At 42.2% G+C, this 19551-nt stretch overlaps 1 protein-coding gene across 14 annotated transcripts in view; it reads left to right on the top strand.

The window, feature by feature from the left end:
- The window catches only part of C2CD5 (C2 calcium dependent domain containing 5), a 224947-nt gene that overhangs the window by 52488 nt on the left and 152908 nt on the right, over nt 1-19551 (top strand). For 7 of the 14 annotated variants that reach the window (XM_073621440.1, XM_073621443.1, XM_073621439.1 and 4 more), the window contains exons 9-11: nt 4244-4420; nt 11120-11205; nt 14059-14167. In XM_073621440.1, the coding sequence (XP_073477541.1) occupies nt 4244-4420; nt 11120-11205; nt 14059-14167 (372 nt within the window). The remainder of the gene's footprint in view (nt 1-4243; nt 4421-11119; nt 11206-14058; nt 14168-19551) is intronic. The other 7 variants (XM_073621450.1, XM_073621448.1, XM_073621446.1 and 4 more) reach the window with 1 other exon arrangement.

The raw sequence follows: 19551 nt of genomic DNA, 5'->3' as shown, positions 1-19551 counted from the left end.
CCTACTGCATACCTGCTCCTGAAGAGTGGCGATCGCCACGAAATGCGTTGAGCCAATAGATGCCCCCGTGTTTACACTATATTAATATCATTCTATTACTGTATTTATACCAACTGGACTGTACCAACACATTCTGGTTATATTACTTATCATGGAGATACACCTCAGTGAATCTGGCTATCTACAGTTTGTATTAATATGAGCCAATCATGTTGTTCTATTATGGAAGTGTGAGCCAATGGTTGCCCCTATATTTTATATTGCATTGTTGATTTGTTTTACATATCAATTGTATTTTACCCGCTTACCCAGCTCATAATGAATTATTATAGAGACCTGTCTTCTATGGAATTGCTGTTTACAATATGTACAAAATGAACTAACCATGTCATTAACTGTATCTTTGCTATACCTTATGTACAATTCAAGACCTGTCTCGTTATGAACAAGGGTTTTTACTATTATTATGAACCATGTCAATATTATTTTTACTTTGGTTACAATTTATATATTAATAAATCATTTATTGCCAATTGATGTTACGTCATGCTTCCATGCAATGTGTTTTGGTTCTGTCACATTGGTTACTTGCCACATTCATGGTTTTAAGTTGTTATCTCCTGGAGTGCATGTTTCATATAAAGTCCCGCCAATCCGCTTTTCTTTTGCTCACAATGCAATAAGGTTTATTTCCAAAATATAAAAACAGCACTGTAATGGTACAAACAGGGGGAAGCAGAAGTTCCCCAGACATGGTAGTCAGTGTGAGGAGGAAGAAAGCCCTGTCTTTGGTGTCAGTGGGAGGAATAACTCCCCATTATTGGTATTAGTGGGAGCAATAGTGTCCCATCATTGGTGTCCCTGGGAGAAATAGTGCCCCATCGTTTAACACATTTGCCCCAGCTATATTCGCAGCCCTGCTCTGTGAGCCCCAGCTTTACACATTTCCTATACTTTAGTTTTGGGTTCTCCCCGAAAAAATCTTTAAAGCGGAATTCCGCCAAAAAAAAAAAATTCAAAGTCAGCAGCTAAAAAAAGTGTAGCTGCTGACTTTTAATAATTGGACATTTACCTGTCCAGCGATGCAGGCGTATGAAGCCCCACTCCTCTCCGAGGCACTGGCATTCTTACTGTGGGCGCCCAGATTTGGTTTCACAGCCGGGCACACAGTGTGCATGCGAGAGCCGCGCTGTGAATGGCCGGGCAATCTTCTGGGACCTGTGACGTGTCCCAGAAGATTGCAGGGAGGCAGGGGGGAGAGGTGATCTTCCTTCCGGTGCCACGGAGCCCCAGGAGGAAGCGGGAGCTGGATGCCTCTACTCCACTCCCCCCCAAAATAAAGATTACATGCCAAAAGTGGCATGTCAGGGGGTCACCTGCACTTAAAGCGGAAGTTCCATTTTTGGGTGGAACTCCGCTTTAACTAGGTTTAAAAGGTCCAAGCAGCCATGTCAAGGTCCTGCTGTTACACTGATAATAAACTACTTTTTTGTTGGAGGTGGTGACATGTTCTCTCCAAGGTCTTGCTCACAAAGGCTTCAGCTTGTAAAGAGCAATGTGTACAGCTAGATTTTGAAAAGCTTTTGGCAAGCAACTTTCATGAAGTCTTTAAAGAACTTTTCTGCTCCAGTTTGGGAATGCTAAAACGCATATTTTAATAGGAGTGTTGCCTGTCACTTTAAGTAAGATGTTAGCTGACTTCAGTAAGCTTCAAGTAGTGCTAATGCTTACTGAAGTCTACAGCTTGCTTTCAAGTAGGGCTGTTGAATATGATCGGCAAATCGATGCTTTTAATGCACCCATTCCCGATTCAGCATCGATGCTGAGAACGGCTGCAATCGATTAGCAATTACGTCATCCCGCTGCGTTGCGCCCCTCACTCTTTTAGGTAATAGAACCAGCGGTGGCGATTGGTGGCTTGGAGCAGGAGCTGGGGAAAAAAGCCCCCTCCTAGTTAAGCACTGCCGCTGTGACCAAGGAGCCCCGCCTCCCGGAACTGACGTCATCCCCAGCTGCCCCTGTTCAGCAGCGTCGTCTTTCAGCCAGCCTGAGAGCTAGCCATGGGAGCCCCAAGTGACACTGACTGACTCCTCACTCGGCAACCAACATTTACTGTTATCAGCAGGTACATAATAATGACTCAAGTAGTTATAGGGGTGATATCTCTGATGATGGGGGTACAATATGTCTGTAATGGGGGGGTCTCTGTACCTCTGGGGGGGTTGGCTCATGGCTGTGATGGAGATGTCTGTTATTTCTCTGGGGGATGGGTGTCTGTGTCTTGCCACTAATCCCATCCATCCCACCATCCCTCTGCCCCTCATCCCATCCATCCATCCATCCATCCTTCTGCCCCGATCACATTCCCCCACCACCATCATCCCTCTGCCCCTGATTCTATCCATCCTACCATCCCTCTGCCCCTGATCCCATCTATCCCACCATCCCTCTGCCCCTGATCCCATCTATCCCACCATCCCTCTGCCCCTGATCCCATCTATCCCACCATCCCTCTGCCCCTGATCCCATCTATCCCACCATCCCTCTGCCCCTGATCCCATCTATCCCACCATCCCTCTGCCCCTGATCCCATCTATCCCACCATCCCTCTGCCCCTGATCCCATCTATCCCACCATCCCTCTGCCCCTGATCCCATCCATCCCACCATCCCTCTGCCCCTGATCCCATCCCGATCCCACCACCATCCCTCTGCCCCTGTTCAATCCATCCCTCTGCCACGGGTCCCATCCCTCTGCCCCTGTTCTCATCCCCACCACCATCCCGCTGCCACCGGTCCCATCCCTCTGCCCCTGATCCCATCTCCACCGTTCCCATCCCTCTGCCACCAGTCCCATCCCTCTGCCCCTGATCCCATCTCCACCGTTCCCATCCCTCTGCCACCGGTCCCATCCCTTTGCCCATGATCCCATCCCCACCACTATCCCCCTGTCACTATCACTTATATTTTGTGCATTTATGACAGGAATGCATTTCAGGTCTTTGTTAAAACAATCTACTGAGCAGCCCAGAACTAGTTTTCACAGCTCTTATGCAAAGAAGCCTTTCTGTTTTTCCTCTAGATGAAAAGAATGCCCCTTTGTTCTCTGTAATGAACTGAAAGTGAAAAACTTGTAGCCTTCTTTTGGGATGGTTATGAAAATTACTCTCCTCAAATAGGATATTGTGCTAAGAGCAAATGAAAATTAAGGAAATTCTGACTGCTTGAATTTTTGGATAAAAACCATGCACAGTAATCGTGATGCATCGCAGAATCGAATCGTGGACAGGATAATCGAATCGTGAGACCAGTGAAGATGTGCACCCCTAGTTTCAAATGATAGTCTGTACTCCATTAACATTTTCAAACTGGAGATGAATGGTTCTTCAAAGGCTTTAGCAAAACCAGCTGAAAGCTCTGCACATGTTTTGTAAATTCTTGCTGCACGCACTGAAAAATAGTTGCAGTTGATCCCAACTTATGGAGCCTCTTCTCTTGTAAACCTTGTTAAAGCCCTGGTACCCAACCTACGGCCTGTTGGAACATCTTGTGCTGCCCTCAAGCCCCAGCAGCAAGTAGTAAATACATTGATTTGTAATGGCAGTAATCTAGAATAGTCTCATAACATACTCCCAGTCTTTAATAGTCTCATGCATTGTAGTTCCATCCTTCAACTCTACTTGTAGCATGTAACCAGCCTCTAAACACTGCCAGCAGTATGTTAGAAATCTCTGAAAATACTCTGTAGAACTACATATACTCAGTCATATATGCTACCCCCTGAGGAAATCAGGTGCTGCAATTGTGGCCCCCTCTATCTAGTAAGTTTAACACCACTGCATTGGAGTGTCTCTTGGTTTGTGAGACAGCTCTGCCTGGGTAGTTTTGTCACTCCAAATACTGTATAACCAGACTGGTTGAAAAATTTATAACACTTGGAAACTTGCATTTTTTTATATAAAGTCATGATTTTGATAACTTCGCCGCCATGTTTGTTGATGGTTGTGACCCATGAAAACGCCATGTACACTGTTTGTAGCATTTCTTAAGCAAGCAGTATATATCTGTGTTTGGTATTTATTCCTTCCTATGTTATATCCTTTCTATTTCTTTCATCTTCATTTTATTTTATCATTTGTATCCTTTTGTTTTGTTTGTTTTTTTTTTTTATTTCTTTTTTTTTTCCTCTCTTTTTTCTTTCTTCTCCATCTGAACATTCCATTCTTTGTCTGCCACTCCCACAGGCCCCCCCCTGCAGGGGCCAAGGATTTTCTTCTGCCCCAGCACACCTTCCCTTATCTGTGAACCCCCAAGTCTTAAAGGGTCCTATAGCCACTCTGGCATGACCCCATCACGCGCTAGCCATGTCAGCCCATTGAGGAAGTCTGTGTCATTCAGTGACGAGATGCTGCTGTCGGCTGGTAGGATCGCCCACCTTTTGCCTTACGTTGCTGACTTTTCACAAGCACGTTTTTTATTTATTTGTGGCAGTTTGAACTGCATCACAATGCTAACAGTGTATTTGTGCACGATACTCAACACGTATTCACATTCTTGTTATGCCTGTTTGTTACTAACCATGATTGATTTTCTAAGGCAGTAGCACCACGGACTATTGGTCCACGTGACATCCCAGACACGAGACCATCCTCTGGTGTTTCCGTCTTAGAACTTTCTTTGGTTTGTTGTTCCAAGTGAACTGTGCATGCATGTACATAACAGGCCTTGTAATTTATTTCCGCTAGTGAAACATTGTTGCAAAAAAAATAGTATCCAGCACAAACATATTAGATATGAGAAGACAAATTTTAAGCAGGTCCTCCTGGGGACATTTTATTATTTATTTAATTTTTTACATTTTCTTGATCCATAATCCAGATGACAGTGTGGTATTTTAGTATTTGTAGCTATAAAATGCTGTTTTTTTTTCTTTTTTTCTTTATTTTTTGAACATTACAATTTGTTTTGCATTGTACAGAAATGCTGGTTCTTGCTTTTGTACACCAGTTTGAAGTACAGTGCTACCAGAGTGCAACATAACACTGTAGTGGTAGGAGGTAGTCCCCACTTCTGTACTAAATATTAATAGATTTTATATCTTTTTATCTGTTTCACATAAGGTTAGGTAAATAAATATATCTAGAATGCTATGTGATGACTGCTGAGGAGCTGTGATCTTTTTCAGGGCCTGTGTACAAAGGAATTTGTTTGCTTGTCTCCCCATATGCATCAGTGGGAATGCTGAAACATGTTGATGCAGCTTAAAAAGAGGTCAAATGCGTTAAGGAAGGAAATCCTATGGCATTCAAATGTATCTCAAATGCAAGTTAAAAGCATCTGAAAGCAAGCTGCATCTGTCAATCTACACAAACCCTAATGGAGATCTCCCTGGTGGGGGTAAAAGGATGGGAGTGCCAAGCTGTGAAAATCAGTTTACATACAGTGTTTGTAATAAAAAAAAAAAAAAAGAGGCTATGAAGAATTGATATCCAGCCCATTTCAAAAGTTGTACTAGTGCCTCCCTTCATCAGGGCTTAGTTATACTTTGCAGGAGGGCTTTATATGAATAATTTGACTCTTTGAACTTTATTCTTACTGAAAATCAGTTAGAAGCTCATTAAGCTGAAGTTTCTGGCAGAAACCTAAACAACCAGTGCTGTGAATTCAGCTGAGTGCTCAGCCACTTTTTTTTACAGATCCCTCCTGCACAGTATGTTTAAATTATAAGTTCACTTTTTGTTACATGTTACACCCATATTCAGGTTGTAAGATGTAATATGTTGCAAGTGCATATACAAGTAAATAAAGACCTCCTCCATGCCGCATTCAAAGCTGTGAAAAAACTAAAAAGAGATTGCTGGAAAATATCCTACCATACTACGGACCTTATTGGCTCCCACATGAGACACTTTAATTAAAGTGGAGTTCTGCTAGTTTGTAAGTTTATTAAAAGTCAGCAGCTACAAAAAGTGTAGCTGCTGACTTTTAATAAACACACCTGTCCCACGGTCCAGCGATGCAGCCTCCACAATCATCGCTCCTCTCCGCTGCGCCATCAATGCAAGTGTGGGCACCCAGCTGTGACAGCTTGCTGCGCTCTCCTAGTGTCCAGGCAATATTCTGGGACCTGTGACGTGTCCCAGAAGATTACAGAGAGGGAGGGGCCGCCTAGTTGCCCACTCCTCCCCCCGCCCCCCCCCCAAAAAAAAAAATACATGCCAAATGTGGCATGTAAGGGAGCGAGGAGTGCTTAAAGCAGAAGTTCCACTTTTGGGTAGAACTCTGCTTTAACCACTTCAATACAGGGCACTTTTACACCTTCCTGCCCAGACCAGCTTTCAGCGCTGTTGCACTTTGAATGACAATTGTGCGGTCATGCTACACTGTACCCAAACTAAATTTTTATCGTTTGGTTCCCACAAATAGAGCTTTCTTTTGGTGGTATTTAATCACCTCTGGGATTTTTATTTTCTGCTAAACAAATTTAAAAAAGACATAACATTTTGAAAAAAAATTTTTTTTTTGTTTGTTACAAAACTTTGTAAATAAGTAATTTTTCTCCTTCACTGATGGGGCTGCACTGACTGGCACTGATGGGTGCCACTGATGTACAGTAATTGATAGTACGGATGGATGCCAATCAGTGCCAAACAATAATGCCTGCCAATCAGTGATGCCCATTGTGGGCACTGATTGGCATCCATTGTGGGCACTGATTGCATCCCTGGTGGTCTAGGGTGGCATACCTGGTGGTGACATCCCTGGTGGTCCTAGTGGCGTCCCTGGTGGTCCAATGTGGGCATCCTCGGGGGGCTGCACTGATAATCAACATGGTCCCCCCCCCCCCTGTGAGCAGCCGATCAGCTTTCCTCTACTCGCATATGACAGACGTGAGTGAGGAAAAGCCGATCAATGGCTCTTCCTGTTTACACTGTGATCAGCCGTGATCAGAGACTCTTTACGGGGATCGGTGTGTCAGACTCATACACCGCACCACCGATCGCCGCGATGCGTGCCCCCACGGGGTGTATATATACACGTGATCTGACATCTCCGGGTGGGATGCGCACCGCCGGCGGTTCGCTTCACAGTAGGAGCTGATTACACACAGTAGGAGCTGATCGGCGGGTACCGCCGACTCGATGTCCACCAGCACCTGCCGATCATCCTGTTGACAGAATGGCGGTCTGCCTATGTAAACAAGGCAGATCACCGTTCTGACAGGAGGGAAGAGATTAAATTTGTGTCCCTGCAAAGGGAATACATTTAATTTCTACCCCTAGTAAAAGCACCCCCACAGTGTAGTAAAACACTGGTTAGGCACACCGTTAACCCTTTGGTCGCCCCTGGTATTGACCTCTTCCAGCCAGTGTCATTAGTGCAGTGACAGTGCATATTTTTTAGCACTGATCACTGTATTCGTGTCACTGGTACCCAAAAAGTATCAAAAGTATCAGAGTCCGAATGTCCGCCGCAATATCGCAGTCCTGCTATAAGTCCCTGATCGTCGCCATTACTAGTAAAAAAAAAAAAATTCCCATAGTGTGTAGACGCTATAACTTTTGCGCAAACCAAGCAATATACGCTAATTGGAATTTTCTTTTAACAAAAATATGTAGCAGAATACCTTTTGGCCTAAATTTATGAAGAAATTAGATGTTTTAAATTTTTGTTATTGAATATGTTTTATAGCAGAGAATAAAAAAAAATATTGTTTTGTTTGTCAAAATTGTCAGTCTTTTTTTGTTTATAGCACAAAAAAAAAAAAATTACTACCAAAAGAAAGCTCTATTTGTGTGTGGGGGGGGGACACATACATTTTATTTGGTTACAGTGTCACACAACCGCGCAATTGTTAAAGTAATGCTGTGCCATTTCGCAAAAAATGGCCTGGTAAATCTTCCGGAGGCCAAGTAATTAAGGTAAAAAGAAGTATTACAATTTTTATTTACACTTTCCAATTAAACACGGCAATACGCATACAAACATTAAACCATGTAGTCTTCAGAATAACGCATTTGAATCATAATATGAATTACATAAATGTTGCAAAAGCATCTTTGTAAAAAATCAACTTATTCTTTAAGCCCTGATAAAATTGGTACATTTTTTGCAACCCCCTAAACAAGCACCTTAGACAGATTTCCATAGCTTTACACTCATTCTATTCTTCTACGTAAGCAGACTATCCTGCGGTCCCTGTCAAGGCTCCACTGAGCTCTAGAGAGCTGCCACACTGCAATAACCACATTATTTAATTCGAACTCCTACAAAAATTGGAGCCCACCTCGCCACAAACATTTTCATTATAGAAATCTACTTTCAGACTTACAAAGAGTTTTAAGAAGCTGGTAAATGATTCAGCATGCTAGCATCTACCCACAAGTTAAATATTTTTGTTTTGGGCGGACTGATCCTTTAAACCTCACGCCTAGAATTTTGCATTTTGTCCTGTACAGGTGACACTCTCTTCCCTGCTCTGTCACCCTCATTTCTGAACACGTGTGACCAGACACACAATATATATTGCTGCTCATTCCTGCTTCTCCTCATTTCACATGTCTGCCTCATTAGGATATGGTATAGCTATCCAGGACCAGCACAGGCCTATACCAGTCCTAATGTTGTTTCCTTATCTAATCACAGTTTTACATGGATCGAGTGATGTCCTCGCATAGTTCAGTAGAATTAGATTTCATTGCATCTGCTTCATCTGAACACAGTATAAATGCACAGATACATGTATCATACTGGCAGTAGAGGTCGTCTTGGCCAAAGCAACCAATTGAGTTTTAGTTCTAATAACCACTGATAACCACATAATGGTCTGGAAGTAGAAGCTGAAGTGTCACCTTCTCCATCTCTCTGTATGTAGGTGAGGCTGCAGAGTAGATGTACCTACTCGGCACTCTGCTCTGTTGAGTTTCAGATACAATTCTTCATGGGTGGTGCTGTGCTTTTAGCTAGAAAAGGGCCCTGCAGATTTTATCTTTGCTGGTTGGACTAAATGGACTTGTCGTTTTTTTTTTTTTTTTTTTTTTTTTCTTTTCAACTTAACTGTGTAAAATAATACATTAGTGTCTCAGCCTATAACAAGAAACAGAGCAGGGTTTGTATTAAACAGTGTTTTGAAATAATTTTTATCTAATTTGTCTATCGTAATCGTTTTTAACCTTAACTGCAGTCTGCTCACACAATTTGTTATAAAACATCTTTGCCATTCTGAAGCTTCCCTCCAACCACTTAGCATATTATTTTATATATACTGTGATTTTGTACTTGCCAATAATGCTGCAGAAATCTCCCTCCACTGAGTCTGGCTGCAACCATTTTAACTGTGGGCAGCTGAAGCTGCTGCCTGTTCACTTCCTGGATTTACACAGACACAGAGGCACACCTCCAGTTCTGTAGCTCTCATTGGCCCTCTTATGACTCACCCCCCCTCCCTTCCTGGCAAACTCTCATGAGAGTGAGAGAGCTGTGCATGATGTCCTAAGCCTAGGCTAATGACCACACAAGAAACAGGAAGTGGGCTGTATAAGGTATTTAGTGGCAGAAAAAAAATGTTTTACTATCCAAAGTTAAAACAACAAGGGCAGAAGATTTAATAGATGGAAAGATGAAAAAATGACTGAAGGTCCGCTTTAACTAATGTTGCTAAACTTGACCTGAGCATTTACATTTCAGTGACATTTGGGTGACATGAAAGAAGCAAAGGAAAGATAATGACAGGGTATAGAAGCTCATACATAGACTCAGAAAAAATGAGGGGAAGAAGACGACATATGGAGAAGCAATGAGGTGACCCAAGGGATAAAAGATTTACTGAACAGCCCTGTCTATTGCTATAATAGTGTATGCAGGTTTTCTAAAACCAGCAAAAACGTTTCCATTGTCCAGGTGATGGAAAAACTAAATTCTGTTTACTTAGGTAGATGGCTTTCTTCTATTCTACTGAGGTTAAAAAACAGTGTGAAGAAATTTTTTTTCTTTGGAGTTCAACTTTAAACTTACATGTAACAGTGCTATGTCTTTCAGTTTACTTTGATAGAAAAAGACTCTCCAAAAATTCACTTCTTTAGGGTAGGTCAAAAAATTAAAACTGAGTTGGTTGCTATGGGCAACACCTGACCTGCCATATCCTGCCTTTTTGTTGCAATCTACTTTCATAGTATAGATTTAACCTGAAATGTCATGTTCCATCCAATTCTTATTCCTATATCTGAAATACTGTGATTGCTTCCCAACTGAAAGGAAAATCTATGGGGCTGTAGCCCTTTAAGAAGCTCTGCCGCAAGTATACATATCGCCACAGTGGAACTGTCAGTGATGCCCATAGCCACCTATTAGAGTTAGGCTTTAGCTTCAATCTTTCAGAAAATAAAAATCTGATATTAACAGATGCTACCTTCCAGCAAATCCATCAGTGACTTTGCCTAGGCTGAGATAATGTCATCAGTCTGCTGCAGGCAGAAAGGAGTATTTCCTCAGTCTCCTCTTGCTTAATTCAATTGCAAAATTGTAGCTTTGTAGCAAGTGGCAAGGTGAGAGGCTGCAACAGTGGTTGATCTGTGTTAGACATCTGTGAACACAGCCAAGAACTGCAGAGGAACCTTGCTTTACAGATGAAAACCCCAGTGCAGTAAACCTGAGGTCATTGCCGGGGATGAATATAACCTTACTTTAATCTTTGTGCTGTCATGCGATATAGTAACACGGCCTTCTTAATGCATGATCCAGTCAGGTGCTGTTGCATTGGTTTAATGATATTTAGGACTGCATCTAATTGGTGGCTGTTGTCAGCACAGATAGTTCCTAATTAGAACATATTGATAAATAGTCTAATTGTTCCCATCTTTTTTATTCGTTAGAGGAGTGCCTTTTTGTTTGCCCACCAAGAAATGAAATCTATCCTGTGTTCTGGAATATTATATTTCCTTCAGGTTCTGTATCTTTGGACCTCCCAAGTCAGTAAAATGAGACCTTTTTTTAATGTACACATAAATGTTGGAGTATCCTCGGCATCTTTACAAGTCTAGTGTTGTGTCAGTTCTCAGCTTATATGACAGTGATGAGATCTGGCCGTGGGTCTTATTTCTGAGCATCATTTTACCCTGTAGGGATGGGGAGCGGAAGTGCCGGCAGAGAAGGTGGAGCCTTTAAAACATTACTCCGACAACAGACACAGACGGCTCTAGAGCAACGGGTGAGTCTGTTTATATACTTGTACTACACATTGGAGCAGATGATTCAGATTTGTGTCAAACTCACATTGCCGTCACAATCTGTAAGTGCAGTGTGGCATATAGTGAAGTTTTGTCTGACATTTGACTTGACAGAGTAATTCTGCTATAGAGCAGGAAAATGACAAACTTAAAATGACTTCTAGAATGTAATACATACCTGTGTGACGAAGCAGATTTGGGCTGTTTGTATTGGAAGTGCACATCGTACATTCGTACATTTCATAAATGCACGTGTTACAACTTCCATCTTGTCCATTCTCCAGCCACATATCAGCTGTATGTTTCTCTGTGTAGAAGGAAAAGTGAAAAACTTAGGCTGGCCAAGTATAGTAAAATTTGGTTTGAATTTTTTTTGTTTTAAGAATGTTCACATTTTGAATCGTTAGTGGGGGTCAAATCGACATTCGTTTTCGACTACAGTGACAAAAAAATTTGGAGGAGGAGGGTGTAAAACATTTCTCAAGCGAACAATTTTCTAAAAGTAAATGTGGTTTTCTTTCAGGAGTGTCTATTCACCCAAAAGTGGTATATTAAAACCAAATGTTTTTAAAAGAGAAGTATGGGTTGTTTTTTTTTTTTTTTTTTTTTTTTCTCCAATCATAATCGCCTAGGTGGACGCAGCATTGGTCCCCTGCCGGCACTAAGACTGGGAACTGAGTGTTCAAACACTGCTGATTGCTCAGTTCTTAGTGCTCCGTGAGCAGAGATATGACTACCATATGGTGACTCAGGCTCTCAGCTGGTCGCTGAGAGCCTGAGCCAGCTGCAGGTCCAGGCATATGGGTGGATACTGACTATATGGTCGTGATCTTTCCCCAGCCTGGACTGGCTCTGGGATTTTGGCTTACAGTGGTAAATGGGTCAGAGGAGTGCAGAACAAACTGCAATCCTGTGATCCACAGACGTACAGCCAAACAAGCTTTGGCTGTACTTCGAAATAAAGGGTAAACACTCGCCCCCCCCCAAAAAAAAATGACATGCCAAATGTGGCATGTCAGGGGGCGAGGTGTGCTTAAAGCAGAAGTTCCACTTTTGGGTGGAACTCCGCTTTAAATATTTTCAAATGACTTTTGTCTTGTCATATGTACTGTTTTGCATTTTTGTACAAATATTCATATGAATGATTGTTTTGAAGGTCTAATAGTGTATGGTCAGTTTTACCATTGTCAATGGATCAGCAGAGGGGACAGTGGTTAAAGAAAATAAAAGTAAAAAGTGAATTTTCCAAAGGTAATTTTGGGACAGGGCTGCTTAATCTACACTAGTAAAAGCTGAACTCATCAAGATGGAGACCTTATAGATGCAAAAAAAAACCTGAAGCTTGTTTTAACATAAACAGTGCACTAAGCAATATAAGTAGAGATAAATAGGAAGTTTGTAGCTCCCTGTTGAAGATTAAAATTGCTCCAGCCTTGCAGCTTTTGTATAACAGATTGGATTGCTCAGATCACTGTGAAACAGAAGAAGATAAATCACACTGCCATATGGAAGAGCTTTCAAACAGTTTTTTTCCATCTTGCTATTCATGGCCAATAGCAAGCAAGGAAGCTGGTAAATAATTTTCTTGAAGCACGCCCCTAGCAACAATGTGTGTCATCTGCCCAGCAGTGGGCGGGGCTTGCTGACCGTGGTTATGTAAGCAGGAAACTGGGACAGAAGTGTGGTCTCTGCATTCTTGGCACCAAGTGCCCCATCCATGAAAATCATCCAACCTCCTTTTGCTTGCTGATTGCCAAATCTTGCATAAAGCGGGTTTCTCCATGTTTTGGCTGTTGGCAAAAGGAGGTTGGATGGTATTCACGGCTGTTGCTTAGAGCACACAGATCGCACTTATCCTTTAGCTTCCTGCTCACATAACCACCTTCAGTAAGCCCCACCTACTGCTAGACATGACATGCACTGTTTTTAGGGGTGCATTTCTAGGACCTTCTACTCCATGAGCCTTAAGGGGGTTTTCCAGTCCCTTTTTTGCTTGCAGAATGATGCAAGGATTACAAGTGTTTCATTTGTGAGTGCATTACATTGGATTTTAATCGTTTACATTAAAGGAAGCTCTGCACTATGCTGGTGTACTTTGTGTTTCCCTTCTGTGCTAAAATCCCTGTCAGTTTAATTTTTACTGTTTTGTGTTCTGTTCAGAAGATTTTTCCTCACTTCCTGTCCCAGAGACACAACAGGAAATAACGAGTTTCCTCAATGGAAGATTTACCCTCTTGTTCTGGTAACAATTCCAAAATGTTGGATTTCCCATAACTTTGTTTTAATGAAAATGGTGACCAGGAAAAACTGAGAGGATAAATCTACCTAGTTAGAACACAGACAGCAATATAAACTTGACAGGTTATAACTCATTGCTACTCTATTCAATGCTAAAAATAGATTTGGGCTATACATGCACGTTTATGCATCAATGGTAAATACCTGAATATGACTGAATTTTTTGAAATCCACTGTACAGCAGCACTTTGACTGGAAGATGGAAAGACAATATTAGGATCCAGTCAGTTTTGCTGCATATCAATATATTAAGGGGAAAAATGTGATAAGAGGACAGAGCAGCAGAAGGATTCCTTCTGCTGCTGTTCTTCACTGTCCATTTAGCAAGCCTGGGTGAAGGAATGACACCAGTGGCATTCCTTTACAGAATATCTCCTGTCATTCTCTGTCTCGTGAAAATTACAAGCTATAGTATTGGTGATTTTGCAGCGATTGTGTTATTACCCCTGGAGACGTTTTCTCCCCGAGTTTGATATTTAAAATGAATGTTCTTTTTCAATCTAATCACTTTTTTACCTTTTTAACATGTTTTGTAGGAGTTCCCATTTTTCACCCTGACAGCTTTTCCTCCAGGCTTCCTTGTTCACATCGGTGGTGTTGTCAGCGCTCGATCAGTGAAGCTGCTGGATCGGATTCACAATCCGGGTATGTCTGCTTGCCCACTTTTAAACCTTTTCCCATGTGATTGCCAATTTGTCCAGTGACAACAAGGACATTTGGTTTTCCCCTTTTAAAGAACAGTTCATAATCTACGACAACTAGTATATCACTTCAGATTCTTACTTTCATTGGAAGTTCTGGGACTAAAACAATTCACTCCGTGTAAGTTGTCTGTGATGCCATGTGTGTCTAAAAAGGGCATAATAACACATAATTGTAGTATTGTTTTGCCTCCTGTTTATCAGGTAATTTCCAGTCTTGTTTTGGCATCCCAAAACCATTTTGCTGTCTTCAGTTGACCTACCATTGTCTCATGTAATTTTGTGCAAATAAGACAAAAGGAGCGTATATCTGACAGTGAGGCAGATTTATAGACTGTTGTTCCTTCCAACAGGAGATAATGACCTTACTCGGTAATAGTGTCTGTGCAGGATGTATGGCTTGCATTGGCTCCTTTCTTGTACAATAAGCTTTACAGAATTAAACAAAAAACAAACATATACCGCATGTATGTAAATTATAGTGTGTGTGTGTGTTTGCGTGTGTGTGTATATATGTATATATGTGTGTGTGTGTGTGTATATATGTGTGTGTGTGTGTGTATATATATATATATATATATATATATATATATATATATATATATATATATATATATATATATATATATATATATTATAATATTGACACTTTGCTACAATGTAAAGTAGTGAGTGTACAGCTTGTATAACAGTGTAAATTTGCTGTCCCCTCAACACAGCCATTAATGTCTAAAACGCTGACAACAAAAGTGAGTACACCCCTAAGTGAAAATGTCCAAATTGGGCCCACCCAAAGGGTAAAAGTTTTTTGTGTGGCCAACAAGTTATTTTCCAGCACTGCTTTAACCCTCTTGGCCGTGGAGTCCACCAGAGCTTCACAGGTTGCCACTGGAGTCCTCTTCCACTCCTCCATGAGGACATCGCGGAGCTGGTGGATGTTGGAGACCTTGTGCTCCTCCACCTTCCGTTTTGAGGCTGCCCCACAGATGGTCAATAGGGTTTAAGTCTGGAGACATGCTTGGCCAGTCCATCACTGTGATAGACTCACTAAGGACAGAGGCTTTTGAAGGGGACTAAATGCTAGCCTCTTGCCTCCTGATTATGTGCCCTGGATTTAAAGGGAACAATACTCTTTGTGAGGTGTATGCCTGGGGACCCTTGAAATAATAATACTTTGTATTCAAGTCCATGTCCCCCCAAAACACACAGACTCTGGGAACCCTGTATAATGCCATATTAGAAATAGGGACTGCTTCATATTGTTGGGACTCATAGCAGATGCTGATTTCATCAACTCCAGCCATCTGTCTGACTGTTGTCCGCTATAATGTGTTTATTCTAAATTTCCCCCATTGTTGTTTGTGCTAATTTAACTCTGCTATTGTGTGAAGGAGTTCTGTGTTGATATTTAGGATAATGAGTGAGCTAGTACATGACAAGGCTGCCCTGAAAGGTCATATCTGAGTCACCTATTCTGGTTAAATGATTAGTTAATTAGCTCATGTTAATTAGGTTTCTGGTTACAGTTTGTATTGTCATCCTGGTGTATATATTTGTGTGGTAGCTCAAATAAACCAGTTCATGTTCAGCAACCAAAACGAGTACTGTCTAGTTATTGGTTGTTGGCGGTTTGGAATATCTGATATCTACATTCAGACTGGAGGAAGCGATATATGATGAAAGCACTCAAGCGGAGTGTGGGACATTTAGTTAAAATCACCTTTACCCTCAGCTTCTTTAGCAAGGCAGTGGTCGACTTGGAGGTGTGTTTGGGCTCATTATCCTGTTGGAATACTGCCCCGCGGCCCAGTCTACAAAGAGAGGGGATCATGCTCTGCTTCAGTATGTCACAGTACATGTTGGTATTCATGGTTCCCTCAATGAACTGTAGCTCCCCAGTGCCGGCAACACTCATGCAGCCCCATACTATTACACTCCCACCACCATGCTCGACTGTAGGCCAGACACACTTATCTTTGTACTCCTCACCTGGTTTCTGCCACACACACGTGACACCATCTGAACCAAATAAGTTTATCTTGGTCTCGCCAGACCACAGGACATGGTTCCAGTAATCCATGCCCTTAGTCTGCTTGTCTTCAGCAAACTGTTTGCAGGCTTTATTGTGCATCATCTTTAGAAGAGGCTTCCTTCTGGGACGACGGCCATGCAGACCAATTTGATGGCGAACCTTGGCACCCCAGATGTTTTGGAATTACATTTCCCATGATGCTTATGCCCTCTGTAGTGTAGTCGAGCATAATGGGAAATGTAGTTCAAAAAACATCTGACTCAGAGAGTTCTTTGCCATGAGGTGCCATGTTGAACTTCCTGTGACCAGTATGAAAGAGTGAGAGCGATAACACCAAATTTAACACACCTGCTCTCCATTCACACATGAGACCTTGTAACACTTATGAGTAACATGACATCGGGGAGGGAAAATGGCTAATTGGGCCCAATTTGGACATTTTCACTTAGAGGTGTACTCAATTTTGTTGTCAGCGGCTTAGACATTAATGGCTGTGTGTTGAGTGAGTTATTTTGAGGGGACAGCAAATTTACACTGTTATACAAGCTGTACACTCACTATATTACATTGTAGCAAAGTAATTTCAGTGTTACATGAAAAGATATAATAAAATATTTACAAAAATGTGAGGGGTGTAGTCACTTTTGTGAGATGCTGTAAATATACACACACATACAAGCACATACTGTATGTAAATTCATAAATAATTGTGTCTGCGCTAAAGAATTTGATAGTAATAAAACAAAGAAAAAATCAATAATAAAAAATGTAAATATCATGAACTATAACTTAACAAAAAATAATAAGTGCTATCAATCTGTGATAAATATCCAAAGTGCAACATGCATAAAGTATATAAAATCCAAGTGCTGATTCAGATATCGCAAGAGTATTCACTCCTTCAATAAAGTGATATGTAGAGTTCATAAAGTTCATGAATAACAAATGTAAAGTGCAAAAATACAGTGTCCATTATCAGTGGTGTCCATCATGCTCATCCAATTATTTATGAATTTTGTTATGCACACGGGTATGAAACGTGATTAGTGTTTGCAGCTTGCCTTCAGTAGGAATTCACTCTAGAGGCATTTATCCATCTGTGGCTCGCAAGATCCTTCTATACTTTTCTACATACTGTATGTAGCCCATAATACCCCATCGCTTAGTCAACAGCAAAGTGGGTACAGAATAGGCACATATTCCAGGAATGCATGTCCGCTTCTAAGCAAATTCCCCTGGCGTTGGCCTTTCTTGGAGCACAGGACTCAACGGGGAGAAAACTGCCAGACTTAACAGACTTGATGGATATCTAAATGCAAGAACAAAAAATAAGTAATTTCCTAATTGTGTAGTACAGGACACAGGATCTTTAGTCCTTAATCATTGGTTATATGCAGCTACCTACAGGTGGAAACTGGCAAACAAAAATGAAAGCACATCCCCAAGATAACCTCTCCACTCCCAGAAAGCCTTGTCTTTTTCCAAGTGTCCTTGATTTTTGTTTTCTCAAGTAAGTAAGGTATATCTTAAGGCAGGGGTCGGCAACCTACGGCCCGTGGGCCGTACTTGGCCCGCTGCCAGTAAATGTCCGGCCCGTCAGTGCACGTAATGAATTCACGTGCACCCAGCCCGCGGACATTTTAAGTAAGAGCATAGCAGGGATCAGGAAGCTGAATGAGAACACTGGAGAGACACACAGCAGCGTTGATAAGACAGCGGGAGCTTCCAGAGTTAACTTTCCAGGTGATTGGTTGCTAGATCGTCCTAGCAACCAATCGCCAGCTTGTTAATTTGAAAAATTTACTCCCGAAGCTCCCGCTGTCTTATCGGCGCTGCTGTGTGTCTCTCCCATGTTCTCATTCAGTTTCCTGCTCCGCTCTGCTCTGTCCCCCTCTCTGCATTGGGCAAGGTAGGAAAGGGCAGAGCTGTGGGGGGCTGTGTAATATGCAGGGGATGTGTGTAGGGGGGCTATGTAATATGCGGGGGGGCTGTGTGATGTGCAAGGGATGGCTGTGTAATGTAAAGGGGTCCAGAGATATGGGGGCTGTGTAATGTAAAGGGGTCCATAGGTGGGGCCCTACATGCATTCACATACATTGAATCCGGCCCTTAAGTGTCTTAAGGTATATCTTTTCTCTGTTGTAACACAAGTTAGTGACCAGAACTGAACCTAGTCGCTCTTCCCCACCTTGTGTCTTTATGTCCTATGTTGGCATGGTGTCCACCGTATCATTTGCAATGGCAAAGCAGTGTAGGACTGGTCATAAGAGGGATTACTTTGACGCAGTTGGCTGGCTTAAGCATGTGTTGCAATATGTGTGAACTAAAAATATCTGTTTTTCATTGCATAGTTTGCTGGAAAGGGTGTATAGCAGTGTGCAGAGGGTCCATCCAGATTTTTTAGTGTTAATATGTGGTCACACTCCTTTAGCACCTGATAGTTTACATGCATGTACAAGCTATTGGGATTTGAGCACAAGAATATATTTTCTCTGCTAAGACCTTCCTGGTACACTTGTTTTTGTACTATGACTGGCATCACCTTGATTTAAGAGCAAATTGTAGCCCCTCCTAAATGCTTTGCCCAGCAATACCCTATTGAGGATGGCTTTATTGAGACATGGCTAGTCCCTGTCTTTGACTCAGCAATTTTTTGCCTGATCAATACCTTAATTGTTCCTGTTGATGACATTCCTTGTTTTAAGGACCTGGTAAGCAAGAATGTACAAGTCCTTTTTTAAAGGCTTTGTTCTCTCTGGCTGGTCCCACCATGCAGCCTGCCTTGTCATCCAGGGACGCTTATGGGGCAGTACAGCTTGCCCTCCTTTACTGGGCCTAGGCCCCAAGAGTTCAAAAAGGGGGCCCGGGCACCTGCTGAGCTGGAGATCCAGACGTACTGTCTTATTGCAGACAATGATCCTCTTCTGCCTCCCCTTGCAGTGCTGCCAGCTTCTCGTCTTCTTTCTCCCTCTGGCTGCACTGCAAGGAGATTGGTCCCAGCACATGTGCCCCTTCCATCTGCTTTTCGGGCTCTTCGGTGTGCCCCTTTACCATGCAGCGCTGCTGATTTCTCACCTCTCCTGCCGGGAGCTGCTGTGGGCACACGGGGATGTTTCAGGATGGAGAGAGGGGAAAGGCTGGTAAATATGTAATTTACAGTCCGTTCTTTGATCGGCACCAATCGCTCTTGTGTCCGTTCTTTACTGAAGCATAGTAAACTGGGTTTACTATGTTTCAATAGAAATAAAAAGTGTGGCGCTAGTGAATAGTGAGACACAGATTACTGGTCAGGTAAT

The sequence above is a fragment of the Aquarana catesbeiana genome, linkage group LG03 (genome assembly GCF_042186555.1).
Source record: "Aquarana catesbeiana isolate 2022-GZ linkage group LG03, ASM4218655v1, whole genome shotgun sequence".
NCBI lineage: Eukaryota > Metazoa > Chordata > Amphibia > Anura > Ranidae > Aquarana > Aquarana catesbeiana.
Note: the sequence above shows the minus strand (reverse complement) of the source record. Positions and strands in the feature narration are given on the sequence as shown.